The 17,490-nt window shown below is 35.8% G+C and overlaps 1 protein-coding gene across 1 annotated transcript in view; it reads right to left on the bottom strand.

Annotated features, from left to right (window-relative positions):
- DNAI4 (dynein axonemal intermediate chain 4) overlaps positions 1 to 17,490 on the bottom strand; it is a 103,943-nt gene that overhangs the window by 33,868 nt on the left and 52,585 nt on the right. Inside the window, 2 exon segments of the mRNA XM_043461026.1 lie at positions 8,237 to 8,431; positions 16,876 to 17,031. Of these exon segments, the coding sequence (XP_043316961.1) occupies positions 8,237 to 8,431; positions 16,876 to 17,031 (351 nt within the window).

Below are 17,490 nucleotides of genomic sequence, written 5' to 3'. Positions count from 1 at the left end.
ACCATAGTTCAAAAGCATCAATTTTTCAGCACTCAGCTTTCTTCACAGTCCAACTCTTATATCCATACATGACCACTGGAAAAACCATAGCCTTGACCAGATGGACCTTTGTTGGCAAAGTAATGTCTCTGCTTTTTAATATGCTATCTAGGTTGGTCATAACTTTCTTTCCAAGGAGTAAGCATCTTTTAATTTCACGGATGCCTTGATTACTGTATCTTTATAGTCAGTCACCTGTAATATAGTGGGGTTAAGTCCTTCAACTTCATTTTTCTGCTACAAAATTGACTGAGTTATTCCATGTCTTTGCTTTACCATATAAAACATAGACTAATATTGTTGACTTAATGATCTTTAAAGAAATTTTAAATGGTGGGAAATGTCTCTTACTCTTCTCACATTTTCAAATTGTAGCACTCTCCATTCTTTTCTGTAGATTCTAATTTCTGTTATTATTTTCTATCAGCCTGAAGAACTTCTTTTAACTTTTTGTGCAATGCTGGTCTGCTGACAATGAATTCTCTCAGCTTTTGTTTGAACATGTTTTTATTTCACCTTGATTTTTGAAGGATATTTTCTCTAGATATAGAATTTTTAGCACAGTACAAATATCATTGCATTGTTTTCTGGCTTCTGATATAGAAATAAGGGCATTATTAATTTCTCCCCTGTATGGAATGCACTTTTTTCTGGCAACTTTTAAGTTTTTTTTTAACATAGTACTTATAAGATGCCTCAGTGTGCTTTTCATTGCATTTATCTTGCTTGAGCTTCTTATAATTATTGATTTAAAGTTTTTTCAAATATACAAAATTTCTAGCAATTCTTCCTTCAAATATTTTTCTGTTCTTCCTCTTTATTCTACTACTACAATTCTAATTACATATATATTAAACCACATGACTTTGGGACACAGGTCACTGAAGTTCTATTTTTTTAGACTTGTTTCTGTACTTTAATTTGGAATGTTCTTCTTGCTTGTCTTTTAGTATTCTGTCAAACCCAAGCAGTAAACTTTTTCATTTCAAGTGCTAAGTATTGTATTTCATCTCTAGAAGTTCCATTTGGTCCTGTATGTAGCTTTCATTACTATCATCATTGTGTTCTTATTTTTTCCTTTAAATCTTTACACATATTTTTAGAACTTATTCTTTAACAGACTTTATTTTTTAGAGTAGCTTTAGTTTCACAGCAAAACTGAACTCAAAATAAGAGTTCCAATATACTCACACCCAGATTTACACATAGCCTTCTCCAGATCAACATCCTGCACCAGTAGCACAGTGTTACAATAAGTGAACTCCCAGTGACAAATTATTATTACTCAAAATCTATATAGTTCACTTTAGGATTTACTCTTGGTGTTGTACATTCTATGAATTTGGATGAGTGTACAATGAAATGTACCCACCACTAAGTATTACACAGAATAGTTTTATTACTCTAAAAATCTTACTTACTCTGCCTATTCATTTCTCCCAACCTGTAATCCCTGGAAACGTCTGATCTTTTTACTGTCTCCAAACTTTAGCCCTTTCCAGAATGTCATATAGTTGGAGTGACAGCATATGTAGCCTTTTCAGATGGGCTTCCTTCACTTAGTAATATGCATTTAGATTTTGTCCATGTCTGTTCATGGCTTGATAATTCATTTCTTTTTAGTGCTGAATAATATTCTATTGTCCGGATTTGCCACAATTTTTTCATTCATTCACCTTCTGAAGAACATCTTGTTTGCCTCCAAGTTTTGGAAGCTATGAATAAAGCTTCAATAAACATCTGTGTGCAGATTTTTGCGTGGAAATAAGTATTCAACTCCTTTGGGTTAATACCAAGGAGTACAATTATGGACCATATGGTTACAACATGCTTAGTTTTGTAAGAAACTGCCAAACTATCTTCCGAAGTAGCTGAACTATTGTGCATTCCCACCAACATTGAATAAGAGTTCTTGTTGCTCCACATCTTAGCCAGCATTTGGTGGTATCAATGTTTTAGATTTTAGCTATTCAATAGTTGTATGGTGGTATTTCATTGATGTTTTAATTTGAAATTCCTTAACAACATATAATGATGAACATCTTCTTAAACTTATCTGCCATTGGTATATCTCTTTGGTGAGGTGTCTATTAGGTCTTTTGTCTGTTTTTAAATTATGTTATTTGCTTCCTTATTGTTGAGTTTTAAGAGTTATTTGTATATTTTGGACAAGTTCTTTATCAGATATGTCTTCTGCATATATTTTTTCTAGTCAGTGACGTGACTTCTCATTCTCTTGACAATGTCTTTCACTGAGCAGATATTTAATTTTAATGAAGTCCAACTTATTAATTATTTCTTTTAATAAATTGTGCCTTTGGTGTCAAATCTAAAAAATCATCACCATACCCAAGGTTATCCATATTTTTTTATGTTGTCTTCTAGAAGTCTTATAGTTTTGCATATTTCATTGAAGTTTATGACCCATTTTGAGTTAATTTTTGTGAAGGATTTAAGGTCTGTATTTAGATTATTTATTTTGCCCATAAATATCCTGATGTTCCAGTATCATTTGTTGAAAAGACTATCTTTTTTTTTTCCATTATATTGCCATTCCTCTTTGGTCAAAGATCAGTTGACTATAATTATGTGGATCTAATTCTGGGCTGTTTATTCTGTTCCATTGATCTATGTGTCTGTTCTTTCATCAATACCACACTATCTTAACAACTGTAACTTAACATTAACTTCTGAGGTTGGATGATGTCAGTCCTCCAACTTTTTTCTTCTTCAATATTGTCTTGGCTATTCTGAGTATGATAGCTTTTTAAAAGTTCTTATCTGTCTTTCACCATCTCAGTCACTTTTTTATCTGTTTCTATTGACTGACTTTTTAGCTTTAGCTTACATTTTCCTGCTTATTTACACAGCTGGTAAATTTTTATTGGGTGCTGTGCATTATAAATGTTACAGCACTGAATGTCTGCATTGTGTTTTCTTCGATACGATACTGTATTGAAGTTTGTTTTGTTGAGCAGTTAACTTACTTTCAGATTAGCTTGATTTTTAAAATTAGTTTTTAAAAATAAAATTTTTTAAATTAGCTAAAGAGTTTATTGGTGGGGATGAGGGTCTAGACTAATCTTCATTCTTGGGTTATTCTAGCTCTACACTTAAGTATGGCCATTCTGGATATTTACTGAATACCCTATTTCTACCCCTCTGGCCAGTCAGAAGTCGAATGTGTCACAGCCCTGAGTGAACTCCAAAGACTTTTTCACTTAGAGCTTCCTGGTAGTTGTTCTTTCCTGGCCTTCTGGAGTTTTAGTCTAATATACACAGCTTATGTTTCAGCCAAAGACTAAATGATAGATTTATGGAGTGCTTTTTTTTTTCTCTACATAACTTCCTAATATCTGATTATTCCAACTACAGTCACCTCAGCCTCTTTGAACTCTTATCTGGATGTCATCATGTGAGGAAAACTGCAACACTACTATAGTTCGTCAGCCTGTCCTCTCCTATGGTGTCATAATTATTTACATCCTAACTAAAAGCAGAACTACTATTTCTTCTTTTTTAAATGATCAGTGATACATTCCAAATTTCTATGATTGGCTTCCAGTCATTCTGGATTAACAGTATTAGGCTTGTCCTCCTTCCATAAATAAATATAAAACTAGACTAGAAATGTAAGGTAAGTGTTTTCAAGCATTGAACAACAGGCAATTCACATGGGAACCCCATAGGGACCTCACTTTCAGCCTGGGGACAATTTCCTTATCAGAGCACTGGGAAGTTAAGTTTAGCCTAGGCAAAACATAGTCATCTAGTAGAGTTGAGGAGGAAGATAAAAGAGCTCAAAAAGGCAGAGCTTGTTAGAGTGAGTAAAAAACTCAAGGCCAAACTATACATTGCTAGTCACAGACACATTTTAAACATAAAGACATAGATATCATAAAGCAAAAGGAAGGGAAATATATACCATGCAAATAATAAGAGTAAGAAAGTGAGTGTGGCTATATTAACATTACACATATTAGACTTCAAGACCAAGTCTTAGAATAAGTATGGACATTTCCTAATAATAAAAGAGAAAATAATGACAAAAATTAAAAAGTAAACATCAGAAAATAGAACAATTTAAGTATGAATATACCTGATAATAAAGTTTTCAGACATGTAGAGCAAATTAATAATCCTAGAGAAAATAGAGACAAATCCATAATTATAGAGATTTTTAACAATACTCTCTCAGTTGATAAAACAGGTCAGCAAAAACTAATAAAGATAAAATATTTGAAAACACCATCAATCAATTTGACATAATTAACATCCAAAGAATACCACACTAAATAATAGAATACCCAGACTTCTTGAGTGTGGAACATCCACTATATGCAGGGTTGTAAAACAATTGTTAATAAATTTCAAAGGATAGAAACCATATAGAATATGTTTTCTGACCACCACACCAATGTTAAATTAGAATTCAATAAGAAAAGATGACTCAAAAATTGCTTTAAAAAACTTGGAAATTAAACAACACATTTTAAACCAACCTAAAGGTCGAAGAAAAACACACGTGAGAAATTAAAAATTATTTTGAACTGAATACTAATAAAAATATGACATCAAAATTTGTAAGATGGAGGAAATTTATAGTATTAAATCCTATCTTAGATAAAAATAAAGTATAAAATCAATGATCCAACCTTCCCTCTTCAGAAGCTAGAAAAAGAATAGATTAAATATGATGAAGAGCCTAAGAATAAAAATGGAAGTATTTGAAGTTTTGAAAAAAGACCCAAAGAATTTAGAAAACGATTAACCAAGACATTTTCTGAAAGGATTAGTATAATTTTAAAAGCCTCAACTAGAGCTTTAAAACAGAAGGAAAAAGTCACAAATGACCAATATCAAGAATGAAATGGGAGATAGTGTTAGAAATACTACAGATGTCAAAAGAATTTAAAGAGAGAATGTGATAACCAACTTTATGCTAATAATGTCAATCACAGACAAAATGGGTAAATTCCTCACAGATTACCCAAATTGACACAGGTAGGAATAGATTAAATCCATATTTGTCAAAGAAATTAAATTTGCAATTTGAAAACTTCCTATAAAGAAAACTCCATCCCAGATGTTTTCACTGGTTAATTTTATCAAGCATTTAAAGAAGAAATAATACACAATTTTTTTGGAAAACAGAGAATGAGAGAATACTTTCAAAACTTATGTTTATCAGAACACTAATATAAAACCTATGAAGAACTTCACAGAAAAGAAAATTATAGAAAAATATGCTGCATGAATTCAGTCACAAAAAATCCTCAACAGAATATTAGAAAATTGAATTCACCAATATATAAAAAGGATAATGCAACATAACCAGGTGAGGTTTGTTTTAACATTTTAAAATCGATCAATGTAACTGGCCATACTGACAGATTAAAGGAAAATAATCACATAACTGTTTCAATAATTTAGAAAATGTTTTGAACACAATTCAACACTCATTTATGTTTTAAAATGTCTAGAAGCTAGAATGAGAAGGAAATTTCCTCAAATCAATAAAAGGCATCTATAAAAAACTATATTTAACATCATATTTAACAATGAAATAAATACTGAATTCCTTTGCCCTAAGTTCACAAACAAGATAAAGATATTTCCAACCTTGGGGCAGGCAAAGATTTCTTAGAGAAAACATGGGAAGCATTTACTATGAAAGGAAAATTGATAAATAAGACTTCATTGAAATTAAAAGCCTCTGCTCAACAACAGACAAATAAATAAATTAAAGCCTTAGAAAAAACAGTTGTATCTTTCAAAGACTTGTGTTTAGAATATATATGTATATATATATATATATATATATATATATATATATACATACACACATATATAAGCTCCTACAACTTGGTTTTTTAAAAAAGACAATTCAATTTTTAAAATGGACAAAGAACTTGACTGAATATTACATAAAAGAAGATATACAAATGACGAAAAATTATTTAAAAGATTACCAATATCAGCATTATCAAGAATGTGGAACAACTCATATATTGCTTGTGGGATATTGTAAAATGGTACAATATCTAGAAAGGTATTTTTTAGTTTCTAAAAAAGTTTTATATACATCTACCCAAGATCCAGTAATTCATTCTGAGGTATTTACCCAAGAGAAATTAAAACACATATCCACAAAAGGAAATTGAAAAAAATGATCATAGCAGCTTTATTCATAATAGCTCAAAGATGTCCAACAATAGGTGAATGAATGTTCAACTTATTATGGTATGTTCATAAAATGGAATAGTACTCAAGAAAAAAAATGAACTACTTATATACATATCAATGTAGATGAATCTCAAAAACATTATGTTAAATAAAAGAAACCAGACACAAACACTTACTACATGAACCCATTTATATGCTATACCAAAACAATTAATCTGTAGTGAGAGAAATGAGCTTAATGCCTGTCTATAAGGATACAAGTTTTAACTGGAAAACAGCAGAAGGGAATTTTTGGGATTGATAAATATATTCTTTATCTTGACTAGAGTATTAGTTATGTAGGCTTATATATTTTTAAATGTATGAAATTATACAGTTAAAATATGTGTATTTCATTATGTGTAAATCTTAACTCCTTAAAAATTTTTCTATGATATTTCTACTTCTCAGATATACTTAAAGAAGTGATCTATCACCACTTTTATTTTTAAAAGTGTCAAAATTTACAGGACTCAGTAAATTTCAATCTTATAACTTTTATTATGTGATGGGAATGTGCATATATATATATATATAATACAAATTTTTACATATCAACCTAATATGAGATAAGAAACAGTTTTTCTATAATCTTAGATGTAAGTTAACAAAAAGGCTTACATCTGTTTGTCACACATGAAATTTTGTAACCTGATTGTTTGATGTAGGCATTTAGAAGATTCATTTTGGCTTGAAGAATCAAGAAAGACTTCATAAAGGAATTTGCCCAGTAGGCAAAAATGGGATGAGGACAAGGGTGAATGGCCAAGAATATTTATAACTAAAAGTCTATTAAAGCAAGAAAGTTTAGGTTCTGTTTGGGGATTATCAGGTATATCTAATACAGCTAACTTTTACGGTTTCCAAAGTGCTACAATGAGATAAAGTAGTCTGTGACCAGACTGCAAGTATCTTTGAATTATACACTATGAAGTTTGTAATTTATTCTAGGTAATAGGAAGATACTGAAGGTTTCAAGTAGTTATATGCCATGTTCAAATCTGGGTTTAGGAAAAATCAGCATGCCAGAATGGAAGAGTGGAAAGAGAATTGGAATGGTATCAAAAGACATGGGTTGAATGCCTAAGAGTTGACTCATTGGAAAAGACCCTGATGCTGGGAGGGATTGGGGACAGGAGGAGAAGGGGACGACAGAGGATGAGATGGCTGGATGGCATCACTGACTCGATGGGCATGAGTTTGAGTAAACTCCGGGAGTTGGTGATGGACAGGGAGGCCTGGCCTGCTGCTATTCATGGGGTCGCAAAGAGTCAGACACGACTGAGCGACTGAACTGAATTGAATGCAACTTTAGAACGTTTCTATAACCTTCATTTTATTCATTCAAAAATTGAAAAGTTGGATTAAATAATCTCTCAAATCCTTAAAAATACTGTAGCCATAAGAACAGGAAGAATGCCTGTGTAGTAAAATTAGGGAGAGGTAATAAAAGCTAGAACCTGGAAAGTATCAATGGCAATGGAAAGGGGTGTTTGACCATGAGAGAATAATTCAATACTGGAACAATGGAGAGGAAAGAGCTTATGAGGTTTTGAATCTAAGGGATTATCTCTTTCTTCGGGCTTCCAGGTCTGGACTCTCCTGCTATTCACTGTTAGTGCTGGAAACTATGTAAAAATGTCTTCTGATAAGTGATGCATGTGTATGTGCTAAGTCACTTCAGTCATATCTGACGCCTTGCAACCCCGTGGGCTGCAACCCGCCAGGCTCCTCTGTCCATGGGCTTCTCCAGGAAAGAATACCGGAGTGAGCTGCCATTTCCTTCTCCCTGATAAGTGATAACTCAGTTTAAAGATTGCATTTAGAAATAATAATACCATTTGCTTTTTTTAAATACTTGAACTTGTATAAAAGTGATTATATTTAAATATATTTTTTAAAGTATAAAATCTTTATTTCAAAACAACACTATTTTTTTTAAAGATGTTTTAGTATATAATGTGTTAAATACCTTTTAAAATAGGAAGCTGACGATAAGCTGCAAGTTTTGGCTGAAATATATTTTCCATTATAACTCGTTCCATAAAAAATAAGTCCTGTTGAAACTTGTCAGATTTAAAGACTGCATCTGAGTTGTCTTCTTCTTCATCACGAACTTTAGCCAGAATTACATTTTCAATATCCATTAGAGAACTACCTTCACTAACTGTAAAATACAAATATGATGCAATGGTAACATAATTCAAATATTATAATATTAGCTGGTTTGCATATTCTAAAGATGTATCAATGACATTTTGCCATCACTATTTGTATTCTTCCAGTATTCACAACTTTAATAGTTACTTATTGAATGTCTTTTAGGAACCAAGTACATGCAAGATATACATATGTTATCTAATTTTGCAATCCAAAAATGTGCTGTTTTCCAGAAAATAAGCAATGATAACTCATAAGGTAATTTGTATCTCCATATATTTTTATTCAAATTGAAATTAAATTATTATCAGTCTTCATTACACCTTCAGATAAAGGTTTAATTTATTGCTTTATATGACTACTACACTACTGTTACTTATTAATGCTAAAACAAATTACCAAAAACTTAGTGGATTAAAATTAAAGTTCTGGATTAAACTTAAAATTAAATTTAAAGTGGATACAAATTTAAAGTTCTGTAGGTTAGAGATCAACCCAGGTCTCATTGGCCAAAATCAAAAGGTTATTAGGGTTATGTTCCTTTCTGCAGGCTCTAGAGAATTAACTTCCTTGCCAATTTCTAGAAGCCACCACCAACCCGTCATTCATCTTCAAAAGACAACAACATTGCATCTCTCTGATGGTCCTGCCATTACATCTCTCTCTGACCAGAAATGGAAAAAATACTCCAAAGTACCCATTTGATTGGTTTGGGTCCACTCAGATAATCCAGGATAACCTCCCTCTTTTAGATCCTTAATGTAGTCACATCTGGATAGTCTCTTATCTCATGTTAGGTAATCTATTCATAGATTCCTGAGATTGGGATGTGTATATATTTGAGGAATGATTATTCTACCTATTATTTAGTAAAAACAGAATGAAGGGGAATCCTGCATCCATGAAGATGCACGTTTCCCTACTCCTTTGCTAAATACAACTAAAAATCTTGGGACATTAATTATTTTTTTTTAGAGGAAGCCTTTGAAAGCCTTTGACAGAAGAAGGCAGAGGAAAAAGATTGCTCAGGACCCAGGGAATGACACAGTGGTGAGTTCCCTGGATTTCTTATTACTGCAGATACTCCAGACAAACCTCCTCTCTTTAGCCAAAACTCAGGAAAAGAACAACCTTGCAAGAAAGAAAACTTTTAGGATATAACCATTTCTCTCCAGAAAAAAAAACAGAGAAAAAATTGTAGCCCCACCCATTCCACAAATACCACTAGCCAAGCGGGAAGTCTAGACTTCCATTCTTGCCAGGTTCTAACAAGGCTTTCCAATCTCCCAGCCTTCCAGTGGGTGTGGTGTCAGAAAAGGCTCAGTAGGGAGCTAGGACTTTCAATCCTACCCAAAAATGAAAAAAATGACTGTGCTGCCCTTGTGCAATGTCAGTTAAGATCTCTTGGGAACACGGAATGCCACAGCTATCTGGCAGTAACAAGGTTCTTCCCAATAGTCAGAGTTGGACCGGTACATTCAGAACTTACAGAACGGCCCCAAAGTAATAAAGCCAAGTCCCAATCCTTGGTGTCAGGAAGTGTTAATGAGGTGCTCCTATCCCTCCCAGCCACGTAGATATCAATGAAAGTTAGAGCTCACTATCTAACTTACACAAGGTTAGAGCTCCCCATCTAACATTACAGAACAGTAATGAGATGATCCCCTCCCTCAATGTAATTGAAGGGCAAGTGAAAAATATGTATTTCTACTCCAGTAATGGGTGCTTCCCAAGTGGTGCCAGTGGTAAAGAATCTTCCTGCCAATTAGGAGATGCAAGAGACCCAGGTTCAATCCCTGGATCAGGAAGATTCCCTGGAGTAGGAAATGGCAACCCTTTCCAATATTCTTGCCTGGAAAATTCCGTGGACAGAGGAACCTGGTGGGCTACAGTCCATGGGGTTGCAAAGAGTCAGACATGACTGAGTGAACGTGTGCACGTGCGCACACACACACACACACACACACAATGGAGCAGTAAACCCCACTTCTCCTTTCACCCGGCGGTAATGGAGCAGTAAATTTCCCTGTCAAAATAGTGTCAAACAAATCCTGCTAAAAATGAAGTTTAAACAAGATCCAGTTCTCAAAACATAATAATCCAAGTTTCTAAATTTCAACTGAACATCACTGATCAAAGAACCAAGAAAATCTCTACTTAAATGAAACAAAAAAACAAACAAAATCAATACAAACCAACACTGAGATGACAGAGATGTTTAAATTATCTGACAACAGATAAAATATATCTGACATAAAAAATATCTGACAAAAAATTCAACAGATGGGCTCAACAGTAAAATGGAAGGGACAGAGAAGAGAATCAGTGAACTTGAAGAGAGAAAAATAGCAATTACCAAATCTGAAAACCAGAAAGAAAATCATCTGCAAATATATATATACGTATATATACATGTTTGTGTATATATATACATGAATAGAGGTCCAGAGGCCTCTAACAAGATATATAATATTCACATCACTGGGGAGAGGAGAAAAGGATGAGACCAAAAAAGTACTTGAAGAAATAATAGCTGAAATTTTCCAAAATTTGGCAAAGAAAAACATACAGAATTAAGAAACAGTGAATTCCAAAGGAGATAAACCTAAAGAAATTCACACCAACATACACCATACTTAAGCTTCTGAAAACTGAAAACAAAACAAAAATATAGAAAGCACCAAGGAAAAAATACTGCCTTATATACAGATGGAAATAAACTAAAAACCTTCTGCATAGCAAGGGAAACCATCAGTAAAATGAAAAGACAACCTACTGAGTGGGAGAAAGTATTTGCAAACCATATATCTGATAAGGGGTTAATACAAAATATATAAAGAACACAACAGCAACAAAACAAAAAAAAATGACAGGAAATAAGCTAAAGAGACATTTTTCCCAAATGTCACATGAGATATTCAACATCACCAATTATCGGGGGAATGCAAGGCATTACGTTAAGTGGTCCTTCTCATCATAGGGGACTGGAATGCAAAAGTAAGAAGTCAAGAGATACCTGGATTCAGGCAAGTTTGGCCTTTCAGTACAAAATGGAGCAGGACAAAGGCTAACAGAGTCTCACCAAGAGAATGCACTGGTCATAGCAAACACCATCTTCCAACAACACAAGAGAAGACTCTACACATGGACATCACCAGATGGTCAATAGTGAAATCAGACTGGTTATACTTTTTGTAGCAGAAGATGGAGAAGCTGACTGTGGCTCAGATCACGAACTCCTTATTGCCAAATTCAGACTTAAATGGAAGAAAGTAGGGAAAACCACTAGGCCATTCAGTAAGTTCAGTTCAGTTCAGTTCAGTCGCTCAGTCGTGTCCGACTCTTTGTGACCCCATGAATCGCAGCATGCCAGGCATCGCTGTCCATCACAAACTCCCAGAGTTTACTCAAACTCATGCCCATCAAGTCGGTGATGCCATCCAGCCATCTCATCCTCTGTCATCCCCTTCTCCTCATACCCCCAATCCCTCCAAGCATCAGGGTCTTTTCCAATGAGTCAACTCTTCGATAAGGTGGCCAGAGTATTGGAGTTTCAGCTTCAGCATCAGTCCTTCCAATGAACACCCAGGACTGATCTCCTTCAGGATGGACTGGTTGGATCTCCTTGCAGTCCAAGGGGCTCTCAAGAGTCTTCTCCAACACCACAGTTCAAAAGCATCAATTCTTCGGCGCTCAGCTTTCTTCACAGTCCAACTCTCACATCCATACATGACCACTGGAAAAACCATAGCCTTGACCAGATGGACCTTTGTTGGCAAAGTAATGTCTCTGCTTTTTAATATGCTACCTAGGTTGCTCATAACTTTCCTTCCAATGAGTAAGCGTCTTTTAATTTCATGGCTGCAATCACCATCTGCAGTGATTTTGGAGCCCATAGTCTGACACTGTTTCCACTGTCTCCCCATCTATTTCCCATGAGGTGATGGGACCAGATGCCATGATCTTAGTTTTCTGAATGTTGAGCTTTAAGCCAACTTTTTCACTCTCCTCTTTCACTTTCATCAAGAGGCTTTTTAGTTCCTCTTCACTTTCTGCCATAAGGGTGGTGTCATCTGCATATCTGAGGTTGTTGATATTTCTCCTGGCAATCTTGATTCCAGCTTGTGCTTCTTCCAGCCCAGCGTTTCTCATGATGTACTCTGCATATAAGTTAAAGAAGCAGGGTGACAATATACAGCCTTGACGTACTCCTTTTCCTATTTGGAACCAGTCTGTTGTTCCATGTCCAGTTCTCACTGTTGCTTCCTGACCTGCATACAGGTTTCTCAAGAGGCCATTCAGGTATGACCTAAATCAAATCCCTTGCATACAGTAGCAGTGACAAATAGATTCAAGGGATTAGATCTAATAGAGTACCTAAAGAACTATGGACGGAGGTTCATGACATTGTACAGAAGGCAGGGATCAAGACCATCCCCAAGAAAAAGAAATGAAAAAAAGCAAAGTGGTTATCTGAGGAAGCCTTACAAATAGCTGAGAAAAGAAGAGAAGTGACAAGAAAAGGACAAAGGGAAAGATATACCAATTTGAATGCAGAGTTCCAAAGAATAGCAAGGAGAGATAAGAAAGCCTTCCTCAGTGATTAATGCAAAGAAATAGAGGAAAACAATAGAATGGGAAAGACTAGAGATTTCTTCAGGAAAATTAGATACCAAGGGAACATTTCATGCAAAGATGGGCACAATAAAGAACAGAAACAGTATGGACATAACAGAAGCAGAAGATATTAAGAAGAGGTGGCAAGAATACACATAACTATACAAAAAATATCTTAATGACCCACAAAGGTGTGATCAACACCTAGAGCCAGACATCCTGGGATGCAAAGTCAAGTGGGCCTTAGGAAGCATCACTATCAACAAAGCTAGTGGAAGTGATGGAATTCCAGCTGAGCTATTTCAAATCTTAAAAGATGATGATGTGAAAGTATTGCACTCAATATGCCAGCAAATGAGGAAAACTCAGCAGTGGCCACAGACTGGAAAAGGTCAGTTTTCTTTCCAGTTCCAAAGAAGGGCAATGCCAAAGAATGTTCAAATTGCTGCACGATTGCATTCATGTCACACACTGGCAGGTAACGCTCAAAGTTCTCCAAGCTAGGCTTCAATAGGATGTGAACAGAGAACTCCCAGATGTTCAAGCTGGATTTAGAAACTGCAGGGGAAACCAGAGATTAAATTCCAACATCTGTTGGATCATAGAAAAAACAAGAGAATTCCAGAAAAACATCTCCTTCGGCTTCATTGACTATGCGAAAGTCTTTGAGTGTGTGGCTCACAACAAAATGTAGAAAATTCTTAGAGATGGGAATACCAGACCACTTTACCTGCATCCCGAGAAATCTGCATGCAGGTCAAGAAGCAACAGCTAGAACTGGACATGGAACAATGGACTGGTTCTAAATTGGGAAAGGAGTTCGTCAAGGATGTGTACTGTCACTCTGCTTATTTAACCTATATGCAGATTACATCATGCAAAATGCCAGGCTGGATAAAACACAAGCGGAATCAAGATTGCCAGGAGAAATTGCAATAAACTCAGATATGTGGATGACACCATTCTTATGGCAGAAAGTGAAGAGGAACTGAAGAGCCTCTTGATGAAGGTGAAAGAGAGGGATAAAGCTGGCTTAAAATTCAACATTCAGAAAACTAAGACCATGGCATCTGGTCCCATCACTTCATAGCAAATAGACAGGGAAACAATGGAAACAGTGACAGACTTTATTTTCCTGGGCTGCAAAATCACTGCAGATGGTGACTGCAGCCATGAAATTAAAAGACACTTGCTCCTTGGAAGAAAAGCCATGACCAACCTAAACAGCAGAGACATTACTTTGCCAACAAAGGTCTGTATAGTCAAAGCTATAGTTTTTTCAGTAGTCAAGTATGGATGTGAGAGTTGGACCATAAAGAAGGCTGAACACAGTGAAGAATTGATGCTTTTGAACTTTGGCATTGGAGAAGACTCTTGAGAGTCCCTTGGATGCAAGATAAAACCAGTCAATCCAAAAAGAAATCAACCCTGAATATTTATTGGAAGGACTGATGCTGAAACTGAATCTCCAATACTTAGGCCACCTGATGAGAAGAGCCAACGCTTTAGAAATAAGACCCTGATGCTGGGAAACTGTGAAGGCAGGAGAAGGGGATGACAGAGGATGAGATGGTTGGATGGCACCAAGACTCAATGGACATGAATTTAAGCTAGCCCCGGGAGATGGTAAAGGACAGGGAAGCCTGGTGTGCTATAGTCCATGGGGTTGCAAAGAGTGGGACACAACTGAGCAACCGAACAAGAACAATGTTAAGTGAAATAAAACAGAGAGAGAAAGACAAATACTGTATGATTTCACTCAAATGCAGACTCAGTTCAGTTCAGTCACTCAGTCATGTCCGACTCTTTGCGACCCCATGAATCGCAGCACGCCAGACCTCCCTGTCCATCACCACCTCCCGAAGTCTACGAAAACCCACATCCATTGAGTTGGTGATGCCATTCAATCTTATCTTCTGTCGTCCCCTTCTCCTCCTACCCTCAAATCTTTCCCAGCATCAGGGTCTTTTCCAATGAGTCAGCTCTTCACAACAGGTGGCCAAAGTATTGGAGTTTCAGCTTCAACATCAGTCCCTCCAATGAACACCCAGGACTGATCTCCTTCAGGATGGACTGGCTGGATCTCCTTGCAGTCCAAGGGACTCTCAAGAGTCTTCTCCAACACCACAGTTCAAAAGCATCAATTCTTCGGCACTCAGCTTTCTTCACAGTCCAACTCTCACATCCATACATGACCACTGGAAAAACTATAACCTTGATTAGACAGACCTTTGTTGGCAAAATAATGTCTCTGTTTTTTAATATGCTATCTAGGTTGGTCATAACTTTCCTTCCAAGGAGTAAGTGTCTTTTAATTTCATGGCTGCAGTCACCATCTGCAGTGATTTTGGAGCCCAGAAAAATAAAGTCAGCCATTGTTTCCACTGTTTCCCCATCTATTTGCCATGAAGTGATGGGACCAAATGCCATGATCTTAGTTTTCTGAATGTTGAGCTTTAAGCGAACTTTTTCACTCTCCTCTTTCACTTTCATCAAAAGGGTCTTTAGTTCTTCACTTTCTGCCTTAAGGGTGGTGTCATCTGCATATCTGAGGTTCTTCATACTTCTCCTGGCAATTTTGATTCCAGCTTGTGCTTCCTCCAGTCCAGGGTTTCTCATGATGTACTCTGCATATAAGTTAAAGAAGCAGGGTGACAATATACAGCCTTGATGTACTCCTTTTCCTATTTGGAACCAGTCTGTTGTTTCATGTCCAGTTCTAACTGTTGTTTCCTGACCTGCATACAGGTTTCTCAAGAGGCAGGTCAGGTGGTCTGGTATTCCCATCTCTTTCAGAATTTTCCACAGTTTATTGTGATCCACACAGTCAAAGGCTTTGGCATAGTCAATAAAGCAGAAATAGATGTTCTTTTGGAACTCTCTTGCTTTTTTGATGATCCAGCGGATGCTGGCAATTTGATCTCTGGTTCCTCTGCCTTTTCTAAAGCCATCTTGAACAACTGGAAGTTCATGGTTCACGTATTGCTGAAGTGTGGTTTGGAGAATTTTAAGCATTACTTTACTAGCATGATAAGAAAGATATAGAGATAAGAAAGCCTTCCTCAGCAATCAATGCAAAGAAATAGAGGAAAACAATAGAATGGGAAAGACTAGAGATCTCTTCAAGAAAATTAGAGATATCAAGGGAACATTTCATGCAAAGATGGGCTCAGTAAAGAACAGAAATGGTATGGCCCTACAGAAGCAGAAGATATTAAGAAGGGGTGGCAACAATACACAGAAGAACTGCACAAAAAAGATCTTCACGACCCAGATAATCACGATGGTGTGATCACTCACCTAGAGCCAGACATCCTGGAATGTAAAGTCAAGTGGGCCTTAGGAAGCATCACTACGAACAAAGCTAGTGGAGGTGATGGAATTCCAGTTGAGCTATTTCAAATCCTGAAAGATGATGCTGTGAAAGTGCTGCACTCAATATGCTAGCAAATTTGGAAAACTCAGCAGTGGCCACAGGACTGGAAAAAGTCAGCTTTCATTCCAATCCCAAAGAAAAGCCTGCCAAAGAATGCTCAAACTACCACACAATTGCACTCATATGCAGACTATAAAAAATAATAACAAAAACAAAAACAAACAAAAAAATAACAAAACTCATAAACACATTGATGGCTATTAGAGGGGAAGGTGGGTGAGGGGTAGGTGAAATGGTTAGAGAGGGAAGTTTATAGAGTGACAGTAGCTAGACTTATTGTGGTGATCACTTTGTAGTGTACACAAAGATCAAATTATTATGTTGCATACATGAAACTAATATAAAATTATAATTCAATTATCCTAATTTTTAAAAAACTGAAATAAATGAAATCTTACTTTTTTCTAAATTACTCCCTGGCACTGATTGTTCCCAGTCTTTTGAAGGTACACTTGCTTTACTACTTGAGTCAATCATAGGTCGTTTTGGTGGTAAAGATGAAAGCTCCACAGCATTGTAAGAATCATACAAATCCCAAGCCGTGGACATTATACCTAAATAAAGAAAAGGAAGGTAAACATTATTTTAAACCAAATTATAATATTTTAGCTTATATATAGCTAGCTATAGCAAAATCTAAGGCAAGAATATCTATTATTCAAAGAAAAAACATTATTGTTTTACAACAATGGCAAGAAATAGTTAATGATGCCCATGGATTGTAGCCTGCCAGGCTTCTCTGTCCATGGCATTCTCCAGGTCAGAAAACTGGAGTGGGTAGCTATTCCCTTGGGTCTCCAGCATTGCAGGCAGATTCTGTACCACCTGAGCCGCCAGGGAAGCCCCAATTTTAGTTTATGTAACATCATTACATTTGTTCATTGGACTAAATTTAATTAACCTAAGAAACAGAAAGCCTAGGAAATAGATATTATGTACACGCCATAATTATGTACAAGTTAGAATAATAAATCAAGATTGTGACTTCTAATTCTATACTATCATATACTATT

The sequence above is a fragment of the Cervus canadensis genome, chromosome 2 (genome assembly GCF_019320065.1).
Source record: "Cervus canadensis isolate Bull #8, Minnesota chromosome 2, ASM1932006v1, whole genome shotgun sequence".
Lineage (NCBI taxonomy): Eukaryota > Metazoa > Chordata > Mammalia > Artiodactyla > Cervidae > Cervus > Cervus canadensis.
Note: the sequence above shows the minus strand (reverse complement) of the source record. Positions and strands in the feature narration are given on the sequence as shown.